The 23060-nt window shown below is 55.7% G+C and overlaps 1 protein-coding gene across 4 annotated transcripts; it reads right to left on the bottom strand.

Annotated features, from left to right (window-relative positions):
- Positions 1 to 1972: 1972 nt before the first annotated feature.
- NADK (NAD kinase) lies at positions 1973 to 21888 on the bottom strand. Of its 4 annotated transcripts, none has more exons than XM_061160578.1 (12): positions 21761 to 21888; positions 12190 to 12411; positions 10608 to 10691; positions 7339 to 7468; positions 6984 to 7092; positions 6786 to 6871; positions 5809 to 5911; positions 5302 to 5456; positions 5052 to 5151; positions 4818 to 4975; positions 4130 to 4212; positions 1973 to 3703 (listed from the first exon to the last, which is right to left on the bottom strand). In XM_061160578.1, exons 2-12 carry the CDS (start codon positions 12360 to 12362, stop codon positions 3523 to 3525), a joined length of 1362 nt encoding a protein of 453 aa, XP_061016561.1. In that variant the 5' UTR covers positions 12363 to 12411; positions 21761 to 21888; the 3' UTR covers positions 1973 to 3522. The 4 variants fall into 4 exon arrangements, with proteins under 4 accessions (XP_061016561.1, XP_061016559.1, XP_061016558.1 ...); XM_061160576.1 differs by lacking the exon at positions 21761 to 21888 and adding an exon at positions 21208 to 21521; XM_061160575.1 differs by lacking the exon at positions 21761 to 21888 and adding an exon at positions 21271 to 21521.
- Between the last annotated feature and the right edge of the window lie 1172 nt (positions 21889 to 23060).

Here is a 23060-nt window from a genome sequence, read left to right as displayed (position 1 = left end):
GCTGCCACAGCTGCAGCCGCTAGGGCCTCTGGCTCGTCTTGACTGGCAGGTGGGGAAACAGGGACAGCACCACTTTGGCTGCCCTTTGGGTACCCTTTCCACATGCCCAGTGGCATGACCCCTGCCCTGGCTGACCCCCCCCCCCCCCAAGTCCCCACCTTGGCCTGACCCTGGGGCTCAGCCTGTGAACTCCATGGGGGTGGGAGGGGACATCTTAAAGTGGCATGACCCCTGCCCTGGCTGACCCCCCCCCCCCCAAGTCCCCACCTTGGCCTGACCCTGGGGCTCAGCCTGTGAACTCCATGGGGGTGGGAGGGGACATCTTAAAGTCACCCACCGGGCCCCAGGGTGGCAGGTGGCCCCTTGCCACTTCAGACCAGTGTCCAGGAGTGTCCTGGGGACCCAGGGGCCTCACCAAGCTCCCAGGAAGTTGAGCTGAGGTCAGGCTGTCCATCTGTCCCCAAGGCTGCCTGTCTGGAGCTTCTGGGGGCGAAAGGCCCTCCCCATAGCATGCCCAGACCAGCCCTGAGTCCTCTGTGGGCTCCTCCCCCTCCTTGGCCTCGCCCACCCTGACCTCACCTCTTTCACCAAATATTCTGGTGTTTCCTGGTTTGGACGCAGCCCAAGCTCCAGCCTGGCCCTTCTGAGGTGAAATGTGCGAACAGTGGCCAACTCCCTGATGTGATGACTCAAGTACCCCCACCCCTGTTCCCAACACCCCGTTCCCAACTTCTCTGGGCTCCTCCGATAGGCTCCCCCTGCCCCCACAGGGCCTCCATCTCCACTGCAGTTCTCCCTCCCAGTTGGCACCCTGGCACTTCCAGCGTCCTTCTCGCCAGTGGCTTCTGGGTGTGGGAACCTCAGCAGGACAGGCCTGGCCCAGTCTGCCCCAGGGCAGGAACTGCTGGACGTGGAGCCTGATCTGAGATAGAAGGGAAATCAGCTGGGTGGGTGCCCAGCACTGAGGCCTGGGAGGAGGTCAAACAGGCCAGGAAAGGCCACCACCCTGACAATTGGGATGTCTGTGGGACCAAAGGCCTGAGCCCACAGAAATGCCCTTCCGTCCTGCGGCCTCTGTGCCTCCAGCTCGCCGCCCCCTTCCATGTGCTCCGCAAAGCCCGGAAGGTCAAGGTTCAGAGATCAACAGCCTTTGGCAAGAACAGTGACCCTGCAGGTGGTGCCTGTGCCCACAGAGCCTGCACCTGCAGTCCAGAGACCCCGGCCAGTGGGCTGACTCCTGCCCTCAGGTAGACTCTCTGCTCCTGGAGCAGCAGAGCCCAGCCTGGGGTCCACGCATGCTCAGCTAAGTCCACAGAAACTCGGGCTCCGACAGCACGCCTGCCCCACTGCCTGCAGACACACTGGCTTCCTGGCAGACATGCTGGCCACGGAGCCCCACTGCAGAGGAGATAGCAGAGGTCTTACAGCCACTGAGACTCCTGGGCAAGATGGGGTCATGCTCCCATGTGCGCCTGAATGCGAAGGGAGCCGGGGAGGCAACCACACACACATGCCTCTGACCCCGACAGGCAGGCCCTGGGCTGCTCCACAGCTGGGGCACCCACTGTGCCTGTCCTGTGCTGGCCTCACAGCAGTGCCCACAGGGTGCTTGTCCCAGCTCCCAGGCTCCAGCCCACAAGGCTGTGTCTGCGTCCAAAGTACCTGCTCAGGCTCTTGGCAAAGCCTGGCCCCAGGCCCGAGACGGGGAGGCCCAGAACCAGAGAGGGGACCATGCTCCCACTGGCCTCCGTGGGGCACCCTTGGCCCAGAGCTTGGGCTCCTCCTGCAGGACAGGCCTGGAAGCCTGTCCCCAGGATGTGACAGGTGGGGTGCTGCTGGAGTGTGACCCCCCACACCCTACAGGTGTGCCAGGGGTAGACTCAGTGCATCTGGACTCCCCAGGCCTGCCCACCGACTCTGTGTTTTGGTGTTGGTTACAAAGAACCAAATAAAGTTGTCGCTAAACCCCAAATTTTTAAACAAGTCTGTTTATTGAAAGAATCTGAAAATAGTAATAAGGCTTTCAACATTTAACAAATTTCAAGATATTAACAATATGAAACATTAAGAATTTACTTCAAAAACCCAAAGTTTCCTAGGTCATTCCCCATCATTCTGCAGGACTTGGTCTGCACCTGCTCTGTTGTCTGAATGTGTGACCTGCGCTCTGACCACTCTTCTAGACCTAAAGCTGGGGGTGTCACCCCCTCAGCCTGTGGGAGGCCTGGTGGGCCACTCTCTGTGCTGGAGCTCACGGGCAGAGGGTAGGAGCCCACCTCCATCCCCAGCACTGGCTGAGCTGTCCAGACAGCCACTCGGGTGGATAGCACCCAACAGATATGTGAACCGTGGCCACAGTGCTCAGGCTGCAGGGCCAGCCCTAGAGACCCCAGATGCCCTCCTATCAGACCATCATGTTCCAGACAGGCAGAGCTCAACCTCCCGGCGCCCAGCCCTCCAGAAGTGAGTTTGAGAAAGTACAGGCCCTCCATTCTTTCTGGCCAATTTCACAGGTGAAAATGCAGCTCAGAAAGAAATCAAATACTCAAAACCAGGACGCCCATTAGGCACCAGTAACCAGAGGCCCACTGACCACAGCCCCCACCAGACTCCATGTGGGCCCAGCCCCAGGCAGCTGGTCAGCCAGCAATAGAGGCATAGGGGCTGGAATGACAGACATGCACTTGAAGCCAGGCCCCTGGGGAGAAGCCAGAGCAGCAGCAGTGCCTCCCCGGCCCACCAAGCGCCAAACCCTCTGAGCAGAGCCACCCAGCTCTCTAGATGGCCACTTGGGCAGCACAGAATGGTCCCACTTCACAGCACAAGCCCTCCCGCAGAAATCTCACAGTGTGTACAAAAAAATCTGTACGTAAGCACTCTCAGAAAAGTTTAAAAGAATCTCTAAAAAGTAGACACAGGATTGAAAACACCTTCCAGGGTGGGGAGGCACGCCCCTGCTTCCCGAGGAATGTGTGTGGTCCGGCCCCTGCCTGCCGCGGCATCACCAGAAGCAGGGAGGAGACCAGGCCTGGGGACCGAGGCAGGAGGCCCGGCAGATTCAAGATGAATGCCGAGCTGGGGAGCGGCTCTCGGCACAAACTCCCCCCAGTGGCTTTCAGGGACGTTGTGAAGCTGAAGGGAGATTTTTGGCCGTGAGACGTTTATTTTCAAGACTGTAGGATAGACCGGTTCATTCTGATCCCCTCTCAATTTCAATAGACTGATTCGTGGAAGTTTCCTGACAAGGAATCACAAGGAGCCCACCACCTGGCTCAGCCATAACCACCCGGCTTGGCCATCCCCGACTGGACTGGGCTCTGTTTGCCTAGTGGGTGTGCCTGGGCTGACTTCAGAGCTTGTGTGGCCTGCTCACTGGCTTGTTTAGAAATGCAGAAAAGTCAGATTTAAAACGTTAAAAACAACTGATCTGGTCGACACAAGGCAGACTGCAGGCCCTTCCTCTGGTCAGAGACAAGTGGCACAGGGCCCGTGACATTCACAGAGCGCAGACAGGCCACCGGCCTAGCTCCCCGCCCGCTCCTCCCCGCCCTCCTCGTCCGCATCCTCCTCGTCCTCCGGGAAGTGGGCCTGCTTCTTCCGCACATTCCAGTGCAGACACTGCGCCAGGCTCTCGAACCAGTCGCTCACAGGGTCGCGGACACAGATGGAGGGAAGGGGGTAGCAAGAGGTCGTGATGCTAATGCTGCAGCAGAAAGGAGATGAACGTGGCCCCTCCTGGAACTGAGCCCCCTCATGGAACTGAGCTCCCTCGCTGCCCACTGAGCAGGACCCTCGACAGCCTGGCGGGTGGACCACCTCAGCTCTGCTTGCACCACCTGCCGTGCGGCCTGGGCCCCATGTCCTCTGGTGTCATGGGCACCTGGCCATTTTCCAGTCTGGCCCTGAGGACAGCCAGGCTAGGGGCTCAGTGGTGCTGTTGTGCTCCCCAGGACAGAGCCGTGGACCCCCTCACTCCTCCCAGGTCCATGAAGGGGACCCCCAGGGCAAGGTAGTGGGAAGACGAGGAGCAGGTGCAGCTGGCAGGGTGCCATCACCCAGGCAGAGGTCCACAACTTAAAGCCACCCTAGGCCCACCTGCCCCGGCCGCTGCATCCCACAGTCCACATACCTGTCTCCGTGGCGGATCTCCTGTCTCTTTCGTCCATCGAAAGACACCCATGCAGTGTTCCTTGCCTCTGGTGACAGCATGATCTGAAGGGTCAAGCAGCACATGAGTGGGGGGCTCAGAGGACTCTGATTCTGAGGGTCAGATGCATTCTGAGCACAGCTAAGTACCACGGACCCCACCCTGGGGCACAGCACCGGCCAGGAGCAACTCATAGGCAACACAGTGCCCACTGCATGCCAAGGTCAGCTCCAGGCCATGAAGTCACTGCACTATGCGGACACCAGCCACAGGGTACAGAGGCCTGGAGCTGTGTCCGGCAGATGTAGCCCTGCCCGCCAAGGTTCACACCAAGGACGTGCTGGCCCGGGGTGGCCTGTAGCAGGGAGCTAGGACCAGGGAAAGAAGAGGTGGATGTAGAAGGGCAGTGAGGCCAGTCAGACACCAGAATGTGGCCCCAAGGGTGTGCCAGGCAGCAGTGGTTAATCGCCTGAGGGCCTCCCCACCCCATTCCCACCACAAGACTGTCCCCACCCACTCAGGCTGAGCGCCCTGCCCCACCAACCAGACCCTCTGGGGCGCAGGACACATGATGAAAGGCCAGAGTGGACAAAGTCCCTCCCGCCCCCAGCAGGGCAGGCAGGCAGGCAGCCCCACAAGGGCTCCATCAGACAAGGGTGGGGGCTCTGACCTTCAGCTCAACCCCCGCGGGCACCACAATGGGCCGAAAGGACAGCGAGTGGGGGCAGATGGGCGTGACCATGATGGCGGGCACGTTGGGGTGGATCATGGATGCCCCCGCGGCGGCTGCATACGCCGTGCTGCCCGTCGGGGTGGAGACGATCACGCCTGCGGGATAGGCTGCAGGTCAGGCTCGGGCACCGCCCCCACGCCCCACCCCCGGGCAGGCCCGATGCCCACTTACCATCACCCTGTACTGTGGTGATGAGGTGCCCATCCAGGTAGACGTCCACGTTGGACAGGTAAGAGGAGGGGCCTCTGTCGATCACCACCTCGTTCAGGACCTGGGGGCGGGACCAGAGCACCCTGAGCAGGCAGGGCAGCACAGGGGCTGCCCCCGGGCTCCCGAGGAGATCCGGCCCAAAGTCCCCGCCCTGCACCCCCTGCCTGAGGGCAAGGCCGGCACCGGGTGAGGGAGGGGCAGGCCCACAGACCTGGTACTGCACAGCCTGCTTCCCAACCTCCATGTCCAGGCTTGCAGCCAGCAACCCGTTCTCGCTGATGCCATTGGGCACGGCCACCTTCTTCCCTCGGGGCTCCTTCACGACCCTGACCTTCAGCCGGCTCCGGAGAACAACAGCTGCGTTCCCTGGAGGCCAGCAGGGGTCACGCCCAGGGAAGTCAGCAAGTGGGGACAGTCATGCCACAGGAGAGCTCCCCGCTCCCCCAACCAGGGACCCCCTCCCATCTTCACACAAATGGAGGTCAACACCCTGGGCTCCTGTGGAAATCAATCCATTGCCGCCCGACACAGCTGGCAGCTGAACTGTGGCGGCTTCAGCTCCTCTCTGTGAGGACAAGGCGTCTGACCCTCAGAATCAGAATCCTCTGAGCCCCAAACACTCAGCGCTACTCTCAGCATTATTAAAAACCTCCCAAACCAAGCAGGATGACTATCCCACATGGGAACTGCTCTCGGGCTCAGGAACATTCCAACTCACCCTGTATCACCTGAGTAACTTGCGACTGAAAGTTCTCGAAGTTGAAGGGGGTCAGGAAGCCCAGGGAGCCCAGATGGAATGCCATGACTGGAGGCACGCTACCCTGCAAGCCAATGAGGCAGGTCACTCGCTGGCCAGTCCACGCGCAAGGCACGCGAGCACCAGCCCAAATGGACCTGCGCCCGGACGGTCCCTGGGAGAGCTGGGGGTTGGGGGAGCGGAGCGCTGCTGACACATGGGGCACAGGGTCAGCCAAACGCCGGGGAGCCAGAAGAAGGACAGCTGGAGAGCCGACGAGAAACGGGGGCAGGGGGACTGACCACTGGACACAGAGGACAGGAAGGTGCGGCAGGGCAGGATATGGGGGCTCTGACACACAGAGGCCATGCCCAGCAGGCTTGGGAGGGCAGTGGGCCCCCACGGAGATGCCAGGGAAGAGCATGGGCAGCCGGGGCAGGAAGCCTAGGGTGGGACTCAGGTCCCACCAGGTGGCTCTGCAGCCACTTCCCCTGAGGAGGCTCCCAAGGGAGAACGAGAGCTCTGAGCAGGTGGGACACCCCAGGACCTTCAACCTCGGCCTCTGCCAGTCGCTGCTGCCACAGGCCCTGCTGGACCCTACCCTCCTGCCCCACTGGCTCCCTCCCACTCCCAGGTGTCGCTCTGGGTGCCCACCCAACCTCCTAACACACCCTAGCAAGGTCCCTCCCCGGCAGATCCCTGCGATCTGCAGCCTCCACAGTCCCTCCCCCACCACACCTCCCAGTCAGCCTGGGGCTGCTGCTCTCATCTGCTTCTGACTCTTGGCCCCCTTACTCAGCCCACATGCCAGCTCTCCCAGGGGTCGCCCTCCTCCCAGCCGAGCCCCTGGGCCCCCATGCACCATCAGCTGGCCTGGCACAGCTTCCAGCACCCGCAGCAGTCCCAGTTCTGTGTCCTATCGCCTGCAGCCCTACAGCCTCAGGTACTGGGGGCCTCACCTGGAAGAGGGAGGAGGCGTACAGCAGGGTCCCATCACCCCCCAGGCAGATGATGAGGTCAATCTGATTGGAGATGTCATCGTAATCTGGAAGACACAGGAGACGTCAAGCACCCCAAAGGCTGGGCACAGGGCGAGGCAGGGGTACCAGAGGTCCCACGGGTTGGGGGCAGCACCCTGCCACCCAGGGACAACTTGCCTTCTCTGAAGGTGCAGAACTTCCTCTTCACTGGCCCGAAGTGGTCATCGCTCAGGAGGGCGGGGTCTTCCAGAACCTTCTTCTCCACATACACGACCATGTTGTTCTCCTGGAAGGACATGGCGGCATCATCCCCGCCAGGAAGACAGGTCAGGGCGCCAGTCTTCTAGAAGCCTCCTTCTGCATCTCAGGCTTTTCTGATAGGGGTGGGGGAGAGGGGCACGATTCCTCTGTCTCTCGGAGGCAAAGTGCCTTTGTTGTGCTCAAGGTACACACTTCTGAGCTCCTGCGCCTGGCTTATGAAGCCTCCTGACTTGAGCAGATGGGAGGAGAGCCCAGAGTCCGCCCCACTAACCTCCATCAGGTACGCGCAGAGCTCCTTGAAGGGCTGCAGCAGGCTGGCGTCCCGGATCTTCTTGATGACGAGAACACTCTTTGGGGACTTGTTCCACGTCAACCTCTGGCTGGCAGGGTCTTGGATGTGCCTTTGAGAGGAAAGGAGCACTCACACAGGCCCCAGGCTGACCCACTGGTACCTGCACAATGTAGAGACCCTCCCCATGCCCAGCTGTGCCCCTGCCCGAGGTTCCTTCGGGACAAGGCTCACACAGGGACCTGCTTAGAGGACGGCCCACGTGCACCCAGACTAGCCAATAGAGACTTGGGCTTCCTGCTGACCCAGGTCCACACCGCTGTGTGAGCAACTCAGAGGACCTTTGCCTCCACAGGTAAAACTCAGTGGACCTTCGTCTCCATGGGTAAAACTCAGTGGACCTTCACTTCTACAGTAAAAGCCTCTTTTAAAGCCAGTGGCACAATCTGGAGCAGTGAGACTGTGCCGTGTCATTTCAATGGCGAGGACATGTCACCACGCGTGTCCACGACCCTGATGTGAAAAAGACTCTGGTGACGATGACGCGTCAGCACAAGTTCATTGTTTGTCACAAATGCACCGGCTTCGGGGATGATGACGGTGGGGAGGCTAGGAGGAGTGCAACAGGGAGCTCTGCACCTTCTTCTCACTTTTGCTGCGAACCCAAAACTCCTCAAAAAATTAAAAAACAAAAACCAAAAGAAGTCAGCTGGGCCTGCCTGCTGACAACAGTTCCAAGAGTCCCGTGGCGCCCAACCTTGGTCACTGGTGTCGTAAGGGCCTGGTACGGTCTGTGGGCAGCAGGTCCTCCCCCAGGGGCAGGGGTGTCCGAGGCCGAGCCCTCATATGGGGGCGGGCCCCCAAGCAGCACCTCCGCCTGTTGGGAAACAGCCCTGAGGGCTGCAGGTCATGGGAACAGTCCTTCTGATGCAAGTTCCCCCACCAAGACACCTGCTCCAGATCATGCCCCATGGCCGGTGCCTCCCTGAGAACCTGATGGCCCCACCAGCAACTTTCCACACCATGATGAGAACCACTAAACACGTGGTGGGTCCCTGGCTGCAGGCTGTAATTGACTGACCATCACTCACCCTCTCCAGGCGTTTCTGCAAAGGAGCGGGTCACTCATGACCCTCTGCCGGCGTCTCCACCAGCCTGGGTCACACACGGAGCTTGGCGGAGGGTGGTGCTGGGTGCCCAGCATCTCAGTCATGCTTCACTAATGGCGGGAGTGCGATGCACCCCAGCCCCCCCAAGACTCCCCAAGTGTGCACTGGCACCTTAACCCTGCTGTCTGTCTCCTCATAACTGAAAGCAAAACATAAAGTAAAGTGACTTGCTAAAGGCTGCATAAAACAAGTGCAGAACTTCCTAAAATGAAAACTCAAACCAAACAAACTGTATTTGATCTTACTGCTCACACCATCCTCTTGTCCAATCGCCTCTAACAGCAAAGGGGCCAGACCTCAGACAACTGCTCCTCACCAGCTGGCCGCTGAGCTTTGCCGCCCTGGGCAGTCAGGACGGGCCCTGTCCAGCTGCAGACAACAGCACTGGGCTGCAGAACCGGCTTGGCCCAAGGGAGGGGCCTACATGTGGAGGGCGGGCACTTGCAGGCCTCTTGTCACTCCACCTGGCCCTGGGCCTAGAAGGAGGGCAGGTGGAAGTCTGCCTGGTTGCTGAGGTAGACGTTGAAGCCCCCTCCCCACTGAGCAGGCAGGTGAGGCTCACAGCCCCTCCAGACCTGTGAGTCTGCCACGCCTAGCCACTGCAGCGCCATTGGCTCAGTCTTAGGCGCCAACTGGTTACTCAACTTCCTGCTGGGTCACTGCAAAGAGGGATGCTGACCCCTCCCAAGGAGGCTCTGGGCGCCGGGCAGCATGGCCAGACACCCATGTGAGCCACAGTTTCAAAAGCCGAAGGCATCAGATGCTGGTAATTCCACACGTTTCAACATAACAGAAAACACGCACTCATTGGTGGGATATGAGACAACCAAGTAGAAGATAAGACTCTCGTAACCAGCTCCTCTACACTGTCAGGGGAGAAGTCAGGTTAGCACACAACCCCTGCCCCTGGCCAGGCTGTAGGAGGGGCAGGGACCAGTCGGGGAAGGGATCCCACCCTACCAGGGTGCTCAGCCTATCTGACTGGGCTGAGCCAGGACCAGGGGGCAGAGAAAGTTGCTTGCTCAGCCCTCGACACTTCTGGGGCACCTGCTCCTCTGCTTGGAGCACCCCACAACCCCACCTGACCTTGGGGAGCAGCTCAGATGCCGCCCTGAGACCCCACCCAAGGCCTGTGAGGGCAAAGCACACACACCTGGGCTGCTGTGGGCTGGGTAGGACGGCAACGGCCAGTTATGGTTGGATGGCCAAGGGCCACCAGGGTGCACGGAGGCCAGGCTGTGAGTGATGAGGCGGGCGTGGCAGTGCAGGGCTGGGACGCAGGGAGGGGTCTGGGCAGCCAGCGAAGGCCACACAGGGCGGGCACACAGCAGGGCGCAGCCAGGCGAGGGGTTTGGGGGGCCAGCTGCCAGTGTGGCTGCTGTGCTGGGTGTGGCCCTTAGCCTGCCCCCCATAGAAGTCAACATTCCACAGCTCCCCCGAGGAGGGGGCACGGATGGTCCATGCAGCAGGCAGCCCACCGCCAGGCCTGACAGCAGAGCTGGTTGGAACTCTGCAGTTTCCTCACCAAGCTCTGGTGGCCAGAGCCATTTGCGCGTCTTCTCCCCAAGACAGACTGCACAGAGACAACAGACAACAACAGCCCCTCTTTGGCAGTGTCCAGCGCTAGGAGGCGGCACTGGACGGGTGGAGAAGACAGCCTAGGTCTAAGTGTCTGTGAAATAACCCAAACTGCTTAGTTTTTAACTAGTTTCTCAGGTGGCAGCTGTTGCTAAAATGCAGGCTTATCTTAAAAAAAAAAAAGCCATGCCCACAAGGCGGGACTCAAACAAGTCAACTCAGATTTTCAAAAAACACCAACTGACATCTCTGCATTTCAAGAGTAATGAAGAGAAACATATGTGAGTCACCAAATGCATCAGCATGCAATACGATGTTTTTTCTCCTTGAGTTTTTCCTGTCGAAGCTCCTATGTCCCACTGTGCCCAAGGAGCAGGCCCCACCACCTTCTCACCTGTGGGAGTCGGGGACATTGCCACGTGGCTGCCAGGCCTATGCCCTGCTCCCTGGAGCATCAGAACCTCCCATAGCTCCCCCTCCCCGTGAAGCCCCCCGCTGACTCACATGATGGTCTGGGGATTCTGTAGCACGCAGGCCTTTGGTCCAAATGTGGTCACTGGGCACGGCCCATGCAGGGAGCGGGTCCTCCTGTGGGAGAGGACGCAGGACGGGCCCTCAGTCACTGAGAGACACGCATGTGGACGAGGCACTAGCTCAGACTCTCTGCCATCTTCACTCCAACAGCCTGAGCACCGCCCTCTGCCAGCACCCAAGCAACGGTCCCAGAACACTCACCTGATCCCCAGAGACGCCCTAAGGGTCACATGCTATGGCACTGCCCTCAGAGGGGGTTCCCAGAAACTCCTTACAACAAATGACCCAAACCAGGGCAGGCACCCGGGCTCCACCCCAGAAGAAGGGGATGTACCATGGGGCACGGGCCTGAGGCTCTGAATTCTTGTCCAGGCAAGTCTACTTGAGGACCAGTTGTTGGGCTTGTCCTTGGGAATCAAGACCTCAGATACCAGCCCCCAGCCATCCAGGTTCTAACAAAACGCCCATTCTGAGTTGTACTGTCGACAAAGAAGACAGCACTTGAGTGGCTCAGCATTTCCAGCCACAACTGAATCACAGGGCACCGTGGCCAGCACATGTCCTAGGGACGACACCGCTCAGTGGCCTTCCCTGTCCTCCCCTCAGGGTCCAGCGCCGGTCCTTGGGAGCCATGTGGACGCCCCACAGTGAGAGGACGGAGGTGTGTCCATCCTCACAGAGTGCCAGCTCCAGAGGCTTCGTGGTCCCTTTGGTTATTTTTTGTTAATTTTTGGCCACACCACATGACTTGTGCAATTTTAGTTCCCTGACCAGGGATGTATGCCACCTCCCCACTGGACCACAGGGAGGTCCCCTCATGGTCCCTTTCTGCACCAAAAATACTGGCACAAAGACAGCCAAACAGATGGCAAACTTGCTTTCGTCTCTGCCCATCTCAAGGCTCAATAAACGCCAAATCCCCACATGGACAAGGCAGATTTCCTATTGTCTCGTGAAGGGCAACCGAGCCCAGGAGAGTCAGTCTGGTCAAGGGCTCCCCCAACTCCCCAGCTCAAGAACGTGCAAGAGCGGCCGTGGGCCATGGCCTGGCCTCTAGGGAAATGCTGTTCACAGCAGGTTTCTCTAAGTCTGCATCACAGTCAACCTTTGAGAGCCACCTCTGACCTGCTGCCACTGCACCAAGTTCAACGTTCTCTGAGGCGAAAGGGCGGGAACGCCCCACCCCACAGAACCGGCAGCCAAGGTCACCCACCCGCCCTCTGGGACTCTGACACAGGAGGGTGACCAGCTGTCCACATGGAAGCTTCTATCATCCTCGGGCCCTGCACCCATGGCAGTGCTGGCTAGGACAGCTTCGCCCTGGACTTGAGTGATGTTCATATGACCAAGGCCGGCACAGCTTCCCCACTGCCCACTGTGTGCCCAGGGCTTGGGGCCACGCTGGGCAGCACCCCCACACCTCAGCCTCCACAGTGAGGATGGGCACTAGCCGGGGGGAGGTTGGCTGGGAGTGCCCTCTGGGAGGCCATGCCAAGCCAGCACAACCCCCTCCTGCCTCCTGAACGCCCCCACAGGCCCAGGAGGCCAGTACCTGAACTCGCGGGCGCTGGCCAGGACAGGCGCGGCCGACAGGCTGCGGGACTTGGCGCGGCCCCGGAGTGGGTGGCCCGGGCCCCAGTCCTCGTCCCCATGGCACGCGGAACAGCGGTACGAGGACGCCTCTGCACTCGGCTCCTTGTTCCCATTGACTTTTTCTTGTTCCATTTCTGCAATTGATGGATGTGGAGGACTTTGGCACGAAAACCCAGGATGCCTTGATTTAATAAAATAAATATTATTATTATTGTTTTAATAAAATAAAGCAATGTACACACACACCTATACCCCTCATCAGGGAAAATGGCTGAAGTCCAGCCTACCCAGTCTGGGAAGTCTGTTTTCGTCCCAAAGGCACTTAACAACTCCGGAATCTACCTGTGGTTTTCCATGAATCCAGAAGGGCTGGGAGTCCAAGAGTCAAGAAACAACCAGCAGCCTAGCACGCAGCCACATGCTGGGACTTTGATGAGAGAATTAATGGTCATGCGGTACCTCTCACCCAAAAAAGTCTGGGTGAACACGACTGAAGACCAACCATGGGCAAACACTGCACCCTCGTCCTGCAAACAAAGCCACGCTTTCCTCCAGTGCCAAAGAAACACTTGCCCAAACTGACTTATTTGGTCCTCAAAGAAAACTTCAATTTTCAAGAGCTTCATCTCCCAACCACATGCAGTAAAGCAGGAAAAGATGGAAGCAGACGCAAAACAACAGTCCTCAACCACCTGGGAACATCTCAACTTCCTCCTAAGCCACTGAGGGCACACAACCGCACCCATACCCATGTGACGCTGCAGTTAAGAGGGAGCACAAGCCTGGTCCACGAGCCCATCCAGACCCACGTGATGTTATAGCAAAGAAGGAGTGCAGGCCGGGTCCACACACCCACCGAGCTGCCCCCAGGTCCTTGAGAACAGCGGTCAGCAGCGGAGGCCTAGTCAGAGAGCCGGAGCAGCAATCAAAAAAGTGTAAGAGAAGTGACAGAAATATGGCAGAATCCAGAGCGATGACAAGTAGAAAGAGCAGAGCAGAGCTTGGGCAGAAACCACATGAAGAAGCCAGTTTGGATGACTCTGAGAATTTGGGCCAAAAGGTCATTTTCTTAGGAAAGTGCTAACAGGAGAGGCCTGGCCTTGCTGCTGGGGCCATGGGACCTGCCTGTCCTCCGCGCTCACAAAGGCCCAGCAGCTCATCCTGCCTCATGGCTCATGATGCCCTGAGGACAAGGAAGGGGAACGGGGCGGGACCACAAGGCAGGTGCTGGCATCAGAAGGGACAATGCAGGGGCCACAGAGAAGCCCGGGGCCTCTACGACGAGGTTAAAGGTGAGGGTCCCTGAGTCCCCTGTCTCCACCTGCACTTCACAATCACATCAGGAGCTTGTGAAATACTAACTCCCACACCCAACCCAGACCAAAGGCTCCAGCAGTCATTAAAAGCTCCTGAGACAGGGTGTTCCCAGGTGGCTCTGTGTTTTCACTGCGAGGGCCCAGGTTCGATCCCTGGTCAGGGAACTAAGATCCCACAAGCTTTGTGATGTGGCCAAAAAAAGAAGAAAAATGAAAGAAACTGAAGCTTAAATATACCATTTACAGTAGCACTAAGATATAACACATGTAGGGATGTAGTTGGCAAAAAGGAGAGTAAGCCTTACTTCCAGTTGTAAACTCGGTCAGTCACGGAGTGTAGTGCACACTGTGGTGGCTCTGGTCAGTGATGCTGTTGTGCTTATCTGAAAGGTGCCGAGAGGGGAAGTCTTCAAAGTTCCCATGAGAAAAAAGCCTGGTGATTAAACGTGGTGACAGACTGACTGCGGTGGTCACTTCACAACACATACAAATACTGAATCACTAGGCTTCATGTAACTGAGGGTCGTGTGTCAACTCTACCTCAGTTTTAAAGCACCGTGGACAGAACTGAAAGGAAACAAGTCAGTGGAGAGACATACCATGTTCATAGACCAGAGAACACGATATTGTTAAGATCTCAATTCTTTCAAGCCCAGCCTTTTCTATCGGAAGTAACAAGCTGATTCTAAAATTTAGCTGGAAACTGGAAACTTAAAAGCTCAAAAAAAAAAAAAAAAAAAAGCCCTGCTGGAGGACAAATGCTACCTGATTTGATGACCTGCTATAAAGCTGCTGCAACCAGACTGTGTGGTACTGACACAGAGACATACACATAGACAAAGGACCCACACGACAGTCAGGTCTTCTCAACGGAGGTGCTGAGGAGAGTCAACAGGGAGAGGACAATCTTTCCTCCGACCATTCCAGGTACATTCCACAGCCACACCTAACACTATGAAGTTCAGTTCTCCTCACAAGTTGGCAAAGGTCAGCTCATGATGGATTATACACCTAAATGTAAGAATAAAAGGTATAAAACTTTCAAAAAAAAAGCAGTAGAGAAAATCTTCATGGCCATGGATTTGGCAAAGATTTCTTAAATAGGATAAAAAAAGTACAAAGTTTAAAACCTGACAAACTGAATTTCACTAAAATTCAAATCTTGTACCCTTCATAAGACACTGTTTAGAAAATGAAAATATGAGATGACAAAAATCTCAATGAAAATATGAGATTGACAAAAAATATTTGCTAAATGTATATATGACACAGGACTTGCTTCCAAAATATATAAAGAATTCTTAAAGCTTAGTAAGAAAACAACTCAACTAAAAAACAGGCAAAAGATAGCAACTTTGGGCAACTTCCCCAAAGATACATTGATTGCATCATGAAAAGCACATGAAAAGATGCTCAACATCCTTAGTCACTGGAGAAATGCAAATTAAAAACAGGAGACATCATCTCACACCTACGGAGAACGGCTGAAATGTAAGAAAACTGACCATGTCAAGTGTCGCGGAGCCTGAGGAAGAAATGGAACACTCAGACAGCACTGGTGGAATGAAAACAAGGCAACCAGTTTGGAAAACAGTTTGGTGGTTTCTTAAAATGTTAATTAAGCATGGTTCATCCTAAAGGAGATCAGTTCTGGGTGTTCATTGGAAGGACTGATGCTGAAGCTGAAACTCCCAACACTTTGGCCACCTCATGCGAAGAGCTGACTCATTGGAAAAGACCCTGATGCTGGGAGGGATTGGGGGCAGGAGGAGAAGGGGATGACAGAGGATGAGATGGCTGGATGGCATCACCGACTCGATGGACATGAGTCTGAGTAAACTCCAGGAGTTGGTGATGGACAGGGAGGCCTGGCGTGCTGCGATTCATGGGGTTGCAAAGAGTCGACACAACTGAGCAACTACTGAAGCATGGTTCTGCCATCTACTACAGCCCTTCCACTCTGAGACATTTACCCAACAAAAAAGAAAGCATGGCCACACGACTTGTTGAGACACCTCAGCCGTGACACGACCGTCCCTCGGATCTGTGCTCAGATGCCACCTGCTCAAGAGAACATCTGTACCTCCCACTCCTACCCACGCCCAGTTCCTTTTCTCTGCAACCCTGACCACCACCTGCTGCCGAGTTCCTCTTCACAGGGGTCTGACTCCCTCGCAGCCTGAGGAGGGACGCTGCAGAAACTCTGCATCTCTTGGGCCTGACTTCACGTGATCACTACTGGCCAAGGGGAGATGACGTGCTGGCAGCTAACAGTTCAAGCCTAGAGCTTGGGGACATGTGGGGCTGGGCTCTGTCAGCACATGGTAACACTGACAACCATAGAACCAGACAGGCTCTCAGGACTGAACCCAGGGCATGCCAAATGGATGGGTCTGGATAAGAGTCTGGGGGAATCCTGGAATGCTTAGTGGAGAACGCAAGAGTGCTAGGGTGCTGGGATGGAGAGCCCGAGGCAGCCCCAAGTGCTAGGAGATGAGGACAAGACCACCAGCCGTGGGGTGGGGTGGGGGCAGAGTGAGTTCACGAGTCTGGCTACACAGAAGGGTCACGAGGCCTGAAAGGACACAGGACAAATTTGCAAGTAGTACAAGAAGGCAGGTTTGGGCTCAGTTAAAATACAAAAACTATGTACACGTTTCCCTCATTTCAGTAAAAACTGCCCAAGATAAAAATGCAATCACTAACCTCACTGCTTGCCTTCTCGTGCTGGCCATGCCCTGACTGCCTCACTCATGTATATCACTTAATCCCCAGGAGGACCCCACAAAACTGCTGTGATGGACCATGAATTCACAACCTAAAGAAGAAACATTGTTTTAATAAAAACAAAAAACTTGCTTTAAGCTGTTACTAAGAGGCCTGGTAGTGGCTTCACTCTGAGACCTGGAAAAGGGGGTTGCAGAGGATGAGATGGTTGGATAGCATTACCAACTCAGTGGACATGAATCTGAGCAAACTCTGGAAGATATTGGAGGATAGAAGAACCTGGCATTCAGCAGTCCATGGGGTCACAGAGTCAGATATGACTTAGCCACTGAACAAGAATAACATGAAGAATAGCTGTCACAGCGTAGGAGTGTAGACGCTTACCCCAGACTAGGACGACCAGCCACAGGGAAGAGCAGGCCAAGGAGGCCAGGATCACAGTGTGGGAGTGTGAACACTCACTCCAGGCCAGGAAGACCAGCAAGCAGCAGAACCAGTGCCGACACTGCCAGGCCCTGTCCAAGCACTTGACTCAAACTGCCTGACTTGCCCTCGCAAGGAGCTGCGTGGGGATGTCCAGCAGACCAAAGCCCTAGGTGACACAGTGAGGAGGGCAGAGCTGGTATCTGGGCCTCTGGCATGACCTCAGTGACACAGACGACAGAACCCAGCAGAGAGGCTCAGGGTCCTGGGAGGAGAGAGGACCCTTCCCGCCTCATGTTCTGGAAAACAGGCCTTTGACGTAGCCCATCCTGAATGACAATAAGGTTCTCTCAGGGCACACATCCCAGGCTCCAGTAACACGTAAGATCAAGAGACAACAATTACAGGCAGTGATGTCAGAACCATGGCCAAACAGAACGTGAGGACCATTATCCTGGCGCTGCACCAGCTGCAAGAAGCTGAAACCTGCTTGCCAGGAAAGTGAGAAGTGAAAGCTGCTCAGTTATGTCTGACTCTTTGCGACCCCATGGACTGTAGCCTGCCAGGCTCCTCCATGGAATTCTCCAGGCCAGAATACTGGAGTGGGTAGCTGTTCCCTTCTTCAGGAGAGCTTCCCAACCCAGGGATCGAACCCAGGTCTTCCGCATTGCAGGCAGACTCTTTACTGTCTGAGCCACCAAGCTGCCTTAAAGCCAGCTGAGCATGCAGGTGATGTGGTAATCCTAGGAGTGTGTGGAAAACTCTACCATCCCAAGAAAACACAGAAATAACTATCTAATTAGAGCAGTACAATCCTGAGAAGGTATGGATGAAGAAGCAGGTGATATGGTAATCCTAGGAGGTGTGGAAAATTCTACCACCCCAAGATTGAGACACAGAAGTAACTAGTTAGATTACTATAATCCAGTTAGATTACTATAAACCTGGGAAAATACAGACAAGGAAATAATTAAATCCTACGATGCTGAAATTTTCAAAAGTCTTATAGCTGATTATATAATCATCGGATTTTTACATACTTTGTTTGCTATTATGGGCAATATATTCATTCAAAAGAACAAATCATTCTCCAAAGTAATTCTCATCTAAATGGCTGAGATGAATTTATGTTTGTTAACAATGTTTCAAATGCTGCCCCCATCCCCACCAGGGACGTCCACCAACAAGCAGTGCAGAACCTTCTGAGCTGCTCATTGACCAGGGCCCAAATCTCTCCAGTAGCCTCTCAACCAACTCTGGGCCAAGTGCTGAGATGTCATTTCTTCTGCAGCTAAGTATGCCAGGGATGCTGTCTCAGCTTCTACTTGCAGTTTAAGAATTACATCACACTGACTCTCAGCGTAATGCGTTATTTCACACATCCTCAACACGGACACAACACAGAATGTTTAAAAAGGATCGATCGACACCACGTGGGGCGTATCCCAGGAACGCAAGGCTGGCTCAGTCAGTGTAACCCATCACATACACCAACTGATGGGCAAGAAAGTGGAAAAAATTCAACACCTGACGGTGGTAAAAATTCTCAGCAATTAGGAATCAAGGGTAACTTCTTCAGCTTGGTAAGGAGCACCTACAAAAAAGCTACCCCTGCTATTAACTTGATGGTGAAAACATGACTGGGAGCCAGGCAAGGATGTCCGTTCTGACCACCCTTAATCAGCACAGTTCTGCATGTCTGAGTCACAGCAACAGGCAAAGAAGGTAGAGTCTGAAGTTAGAGACAGTATCATCTACAGTCACTGAAAAAATACTTGGATGAAATATAACAAAATACACAGAGGACTTGTATGCTGAATGTATTTTAAACACTCTGATGAAAGAAATCAAAGAAGATGTAACTGAGAGATGCCCTTAATCATGGATCAGAAGACTCAATGCAGCAGAGATGTCAGTTTTCCCCACATTGATCTACAGGGTTAGTGTAATTTCTACACAAATCCCAGCAAGATTTCTTGGCAGATATGGCCAAGTTTATTCTAAAATGTATGTGGAAAAAGCAAACATACTAAGACTTTTTTTTTTTTTAAAGAAGGATAAAGGGAGATGAGTGACTCTGAAGGCTTCTCTTTAGCTGTAATAGTCAAGACTGTGGCCTTGGGGGAGGTCAGATACAAGTCAATGGAGAACAGAGAGCCCATAAACACAACCACACAAACACACTTGATTAATTTTTGACAAATGTACACAATCAGTTCAAGGAAGGAAAAACAATTTTTTCAACAAAGGGTGCTGGAGTCATTCACATCTATAGGCAAAAAAAGTAAACCTCGGCCTAACCTTCACACCTGACACAAAAATTAACTCCACATAAACTAGAAAGCCTTGATAATAAAATACAGAAGAGAGGATTCCCTGGTTGTCCAGTGGTTAGGGCTGTGAGCTTTCACTGTTGAGGGCACAGGCTTGATCTCTGGTCAGGGAACTAAGGTCCAGCAAGCCACATGGCATGGCCATGAATAAATACACAAGTAAATAAAACGTAGGAGAAAGTTTTGGGGACCTAAAGTTAGAATCTTTTTTTTTAGACAGAATCTTTTTTGTACATGATTGCAGTTTAAGAATTACATCGCACTGACTCTCAGCGTGCAGTTTAAGAATTACATCACATTGACTCTTCAAAAAGCACACTTCGTAAAGTTTAAAAAAATTGGTAAACTGGGCTTCTTAGAAACTTGCTCTGTGGAACCCTGTTAAGAAAGCAAAAAAAAAAAAAAAATCAAGCTATAGACAGAAAATATTTTCAAACTAGATATCCAACAGAAGATCTGTACCTATAAAACAGCAAAACTATCAAAATTCAACAGTAAAAAACAGTCCAATTAGAAAGTGGACAAGAGATGACCGGACAGATGAGATGTGCCCATGGTAAAGAAGCAGGTGAAAAGATGCTCCATGTGATGGGCCAGAAGGAACTAAAAGCACAATGAGATGCCACTGCACACTGACCAGAACAACCAAACAATTCAGCGCTGGAGAGGCTGCAGAGAAACACCTGCTCACACACCACCCAGGACCAGAACACATTCAGACACTCTGGAAAGGGCTGACGCCTTCTTATAAAAACTAAAAACTAAACAGACAGTTTAGTAAGTGAATGTGGGCATTTACCCCAGAGAAACACTGATGCTCACAGAAAAACCTGCGCCTCAACATTCACAGCAGCTTTTTATTTGCAGCAGCCAAACACCACAGACAGTCCAAGAGTCCCCACTGGTGAGGGGGCCCGGTCATCAGAGGGAGTGGACATGGACTCCGAAACCAGCTGGGTGCCCCAGGCTGACTGCAGGGCGAGGAAGGTCACATGATAAACGTTCCCATTTACACAACTTGCTTTTCATCCTTTCTTTCTTTCTTTTTTGGGGCATACCACACAGCATGTGAGATCTTAGTTCTCCACCAGGGCCCCGTGAAGTGGAAGCTCAGAGTCCTAAGCACTGGACCACCAGGGAAGTCCCTTACACAACTTTCTTGAAATGACAAAACACAAGCGCGTGGAGAACAGATCACTGGTGGCCAGGGAGTGTGGGGAGCCTGGGGTGGGCTCCCTAGGTGACACCAGCTCTGAGTCTGTGGTGGCGGACACACAGCTGTGCCCCGGGAAAGTGGTGAACCCCAGTAAGGGGTGTGACAGAGGTGCCAGGGTTCACATCACTGTGCCACGGATGTGGGGTAAGTGCAGGAGTTCCTCTGTATTGTTTTTCACAACTTTCTGGGAGTCTAGAATTATTTCAGTTCATTTTCAAAAAACATCCGCACTGGGAAGTTTTAACAGGAAAGTGTTGGAGCATAATAACCAAGATAAAGAACTTCCCCAGAAGGAAAGGAGACACACCGTGATGCCCCTAAGTAAAAGTCACACACACAAATATAAACATAATAACATGATGCCCAGTGCGAGCTCTCAACATACACCTGCTGAAATACTGAATGAAAAACCAAAGTTTATCCCTCCTTAACACTGAGGCGATAAAAGGTACCTATTAAATCTCCCCTCTCCCGCCGGTAGGTGATGCCCAGTGCTGGCCAGGACCTGACAGAACTCAGCCCGCAGAGGGGCAGAGCCTGGTGGGCGGAAGAACAGGATCAGAGACGCCAGGGGGGCTCCAAGGTGGCAGACCCCTCCCCCGGGAGAGGACGCGCTTGGACTGAGGCAGGTATTTGCACACCTGGCTCCCTGCAAAAACAGCCCGCCTCCGGGCCACCTTCACCCAGTTCCTCTTTTCACCAACAGTCTACACACGCATTTGCCCGGCCCCACGCACTGAACTCGGGGCTGTGCGACCGCGGGTCGGGAAGACATCGCAAACGACGAGCCGGCAGCCCCACCCGCAGGACTGGGCCCCGTGCCCTGTCGGTCAGCGCCTGTGGGGCGGCCCGCAGCCCCCGCAGAGAACAGACCCCTCTCATCATCCTGCGGGTGAACCCGGCCTCCCTTCCAGCCCGGCCCGTCCACACCCGAAGCCGACTCGGGCCCATCCCACACCCACCTAAACGGCAGGCCCAGGACACCTGGCCACCCGAGCCCCAGGGCCGTAGCCCGCCTGCCGCACCTGCGGGTCCCTGTCCTCCTCCTCGAGTTCCCGCAACGGGGCAAAGATCACGGCCAGAGCCCAGGGCGCCGTCCAGCAGGAAGTGCGTACGCCTGGGCTCAGGCCCGGTCCCCGGCGGGTGAAGAGGCTCCACGAGAACCAGAGCGCGCCGGACACAGAGGCAGAAAGACCGGGGGCTCGGACCCGGCTCAGGCGGTCCAGTCGCCGGCCTCAGGGGTCGTCGGCTGGGCGCTGGGTTCAGAGCACAGAGGCGCTTTCCGAGAATGAATACCGCAACTTGGACCCCTAACTGACCGCTCCGCGTGAGGGCCGGGCCCGCCACCTCGTTCACAGTGCGGTCGCGGAGGTCGAGGTCTGGCCACCCGGACACCTGCGCCGGCGTCCGGGGCAGGGTGTGGCCAGTCAGTGGGCAGGGTCGTTCCCGCCCCGCCCCCACGACCCTGACCCCACGACCCCGACCCCACGACCCCGGGCAGAGGGCTGGGCTCACCGTTCGCTGCCCCGAGCGCCTGCGGGGCCGTCTCCTCGCCAGGCCGCACCCGCGGGTCCCGGCGCCCCGCCGCCGCTCGCCGTCACTAGCCGGCTCCTGGAGCCGCGGCCGCCCCCTGCCCCATGGCCGCCCCCGGCCCCACGGCCACCCGGCCCGCCGAGCAGCAATACCGCCTCGCCGCCAGTACGCACGCGCACTCCGCGCCCTGCGCATGCGCGCCCTGCGCCCTACGCATGCGCTGCGCGCTCGTCCCGCCCCTCGCAGGGGGGGAGCCCCTCTTTGACGCTGGACCCGGACAGGGGCGGGACCGAGGCCTGGGTTGGGGGCACTGTGCGCAGAGTGCGCGCAGGCTAGGTGTTGCCGTCTGGGGAGGAGCGGGGACCTCAGGGCTACCCTAGCTGCCCACTCACCTCACTGTGTCCTAAGCACGTTCGCCAACCCGGACCCCCCGCCCCTCCCGCATCCCTCCCGGTGGGCTTACTGCGGCCCAGCGAGTGCAGACACGACCTGCCGCGGACTCCTTAACCACTGCTTAGAAGGAAAGTACTGTGGAATAGAAATGCGGCCCTTGGCTGCCAGCACAGGGCACAGGTGGAGGCAGTGGCCTGGTCGTGCCGTCGTGGGCCTGGCCCACCCCAAGCAGCCCGGCGGGTCCTTGCACACTCCCAGGACCTGAGGGACTCTGGGCAAGGTCTCAAGCGGGGCCCCTCGAGGGTGACCTGCCAACACTGTGCTTTCTTACTGGAGGACGTAGAGAGGGAGGGAGGAAGGGGCCAAGAGGGAACTGCTCTCCTGCACCCCCAAGTCCAAGCATGGTGGGTTACCCAAGTCTTGCTGAATTGACACCACCAGGGCAGTGAGTCAAGTGTCCCAGTGGTGTGGTGGGTTCCTGGATGTGATGATGCAGGGCCTCTGTAAATGAGCCCAGGTGAGCCACCTTTTTCCTCTCCCACTAGGCCTCCTGGACAGAGCTCCTGGCCCAGGCCATGTGCAGACAACGAGGTCTTTTGCAGCAGCCTGGCCTCTAAATTTCTGCATCTCCATACCTGCTACTGACATCTTCTCTGGCTGGGAACTCCTGGCCGTGTATTCAGAGACCTCGAACACACCTGGGCACAGCAAAGGACACCTCTTACATGACCACGGGACCATGGGGTCATCAAGGGTGAATGGCAAGTGGGGCAAGGATGGCGGGAATTTGGGAGGATTTCTCAAGCTCCAAACTTCCCCTTATCTGGTTATTTTGTAAACCCAACCACTTCCTCAAAGTGACCCCCAGCCACACCCACAGAAAAGAAAA

The sequence above is a fragment of the Dama dama genome, chromosome 14, assembly GCF_033118175.1.
Source record: "Dama dama isolate Ldn47 chromosome 14, ASM3311817v1, whole genome shotgun sequence".
Taxonomy (NCBI): Eukaryota; Metazoa; Chordata; class Mammalia; order Artiodactyla; family Cervidae; genus Dama; species Dama dama.
Note: the sequence above shows the minus strand (reverse complement) of the source record. Positions and strands in the feature narration are given on the sequence as shown.

Bases quoted from the DNA above. Each gene is read 5' to 3' on its own strand.
- NADK (XM_061160578.1), bottom strand. From the start codon at position 12,362: ATGGAACAAGAAAAAGTCAATGGGAACAAGGAGCCGAGTGCAGAGGCG. The intron at 5,912-6,785 runs GTGAGGCCCCCA...ATTGGCTTGCAG, and splicing joins ACGCCTCCTCCCTCTTCCAG to GGTAGCGTGCCTCCAGTCAT. The intron at 3,704-4,129 runs GTATGTGGACTG...TTTCTGCTGCAG, and splicing joins GAGATCCGCCACGGAGACAG to CATTAGCATCACGACCTCTT.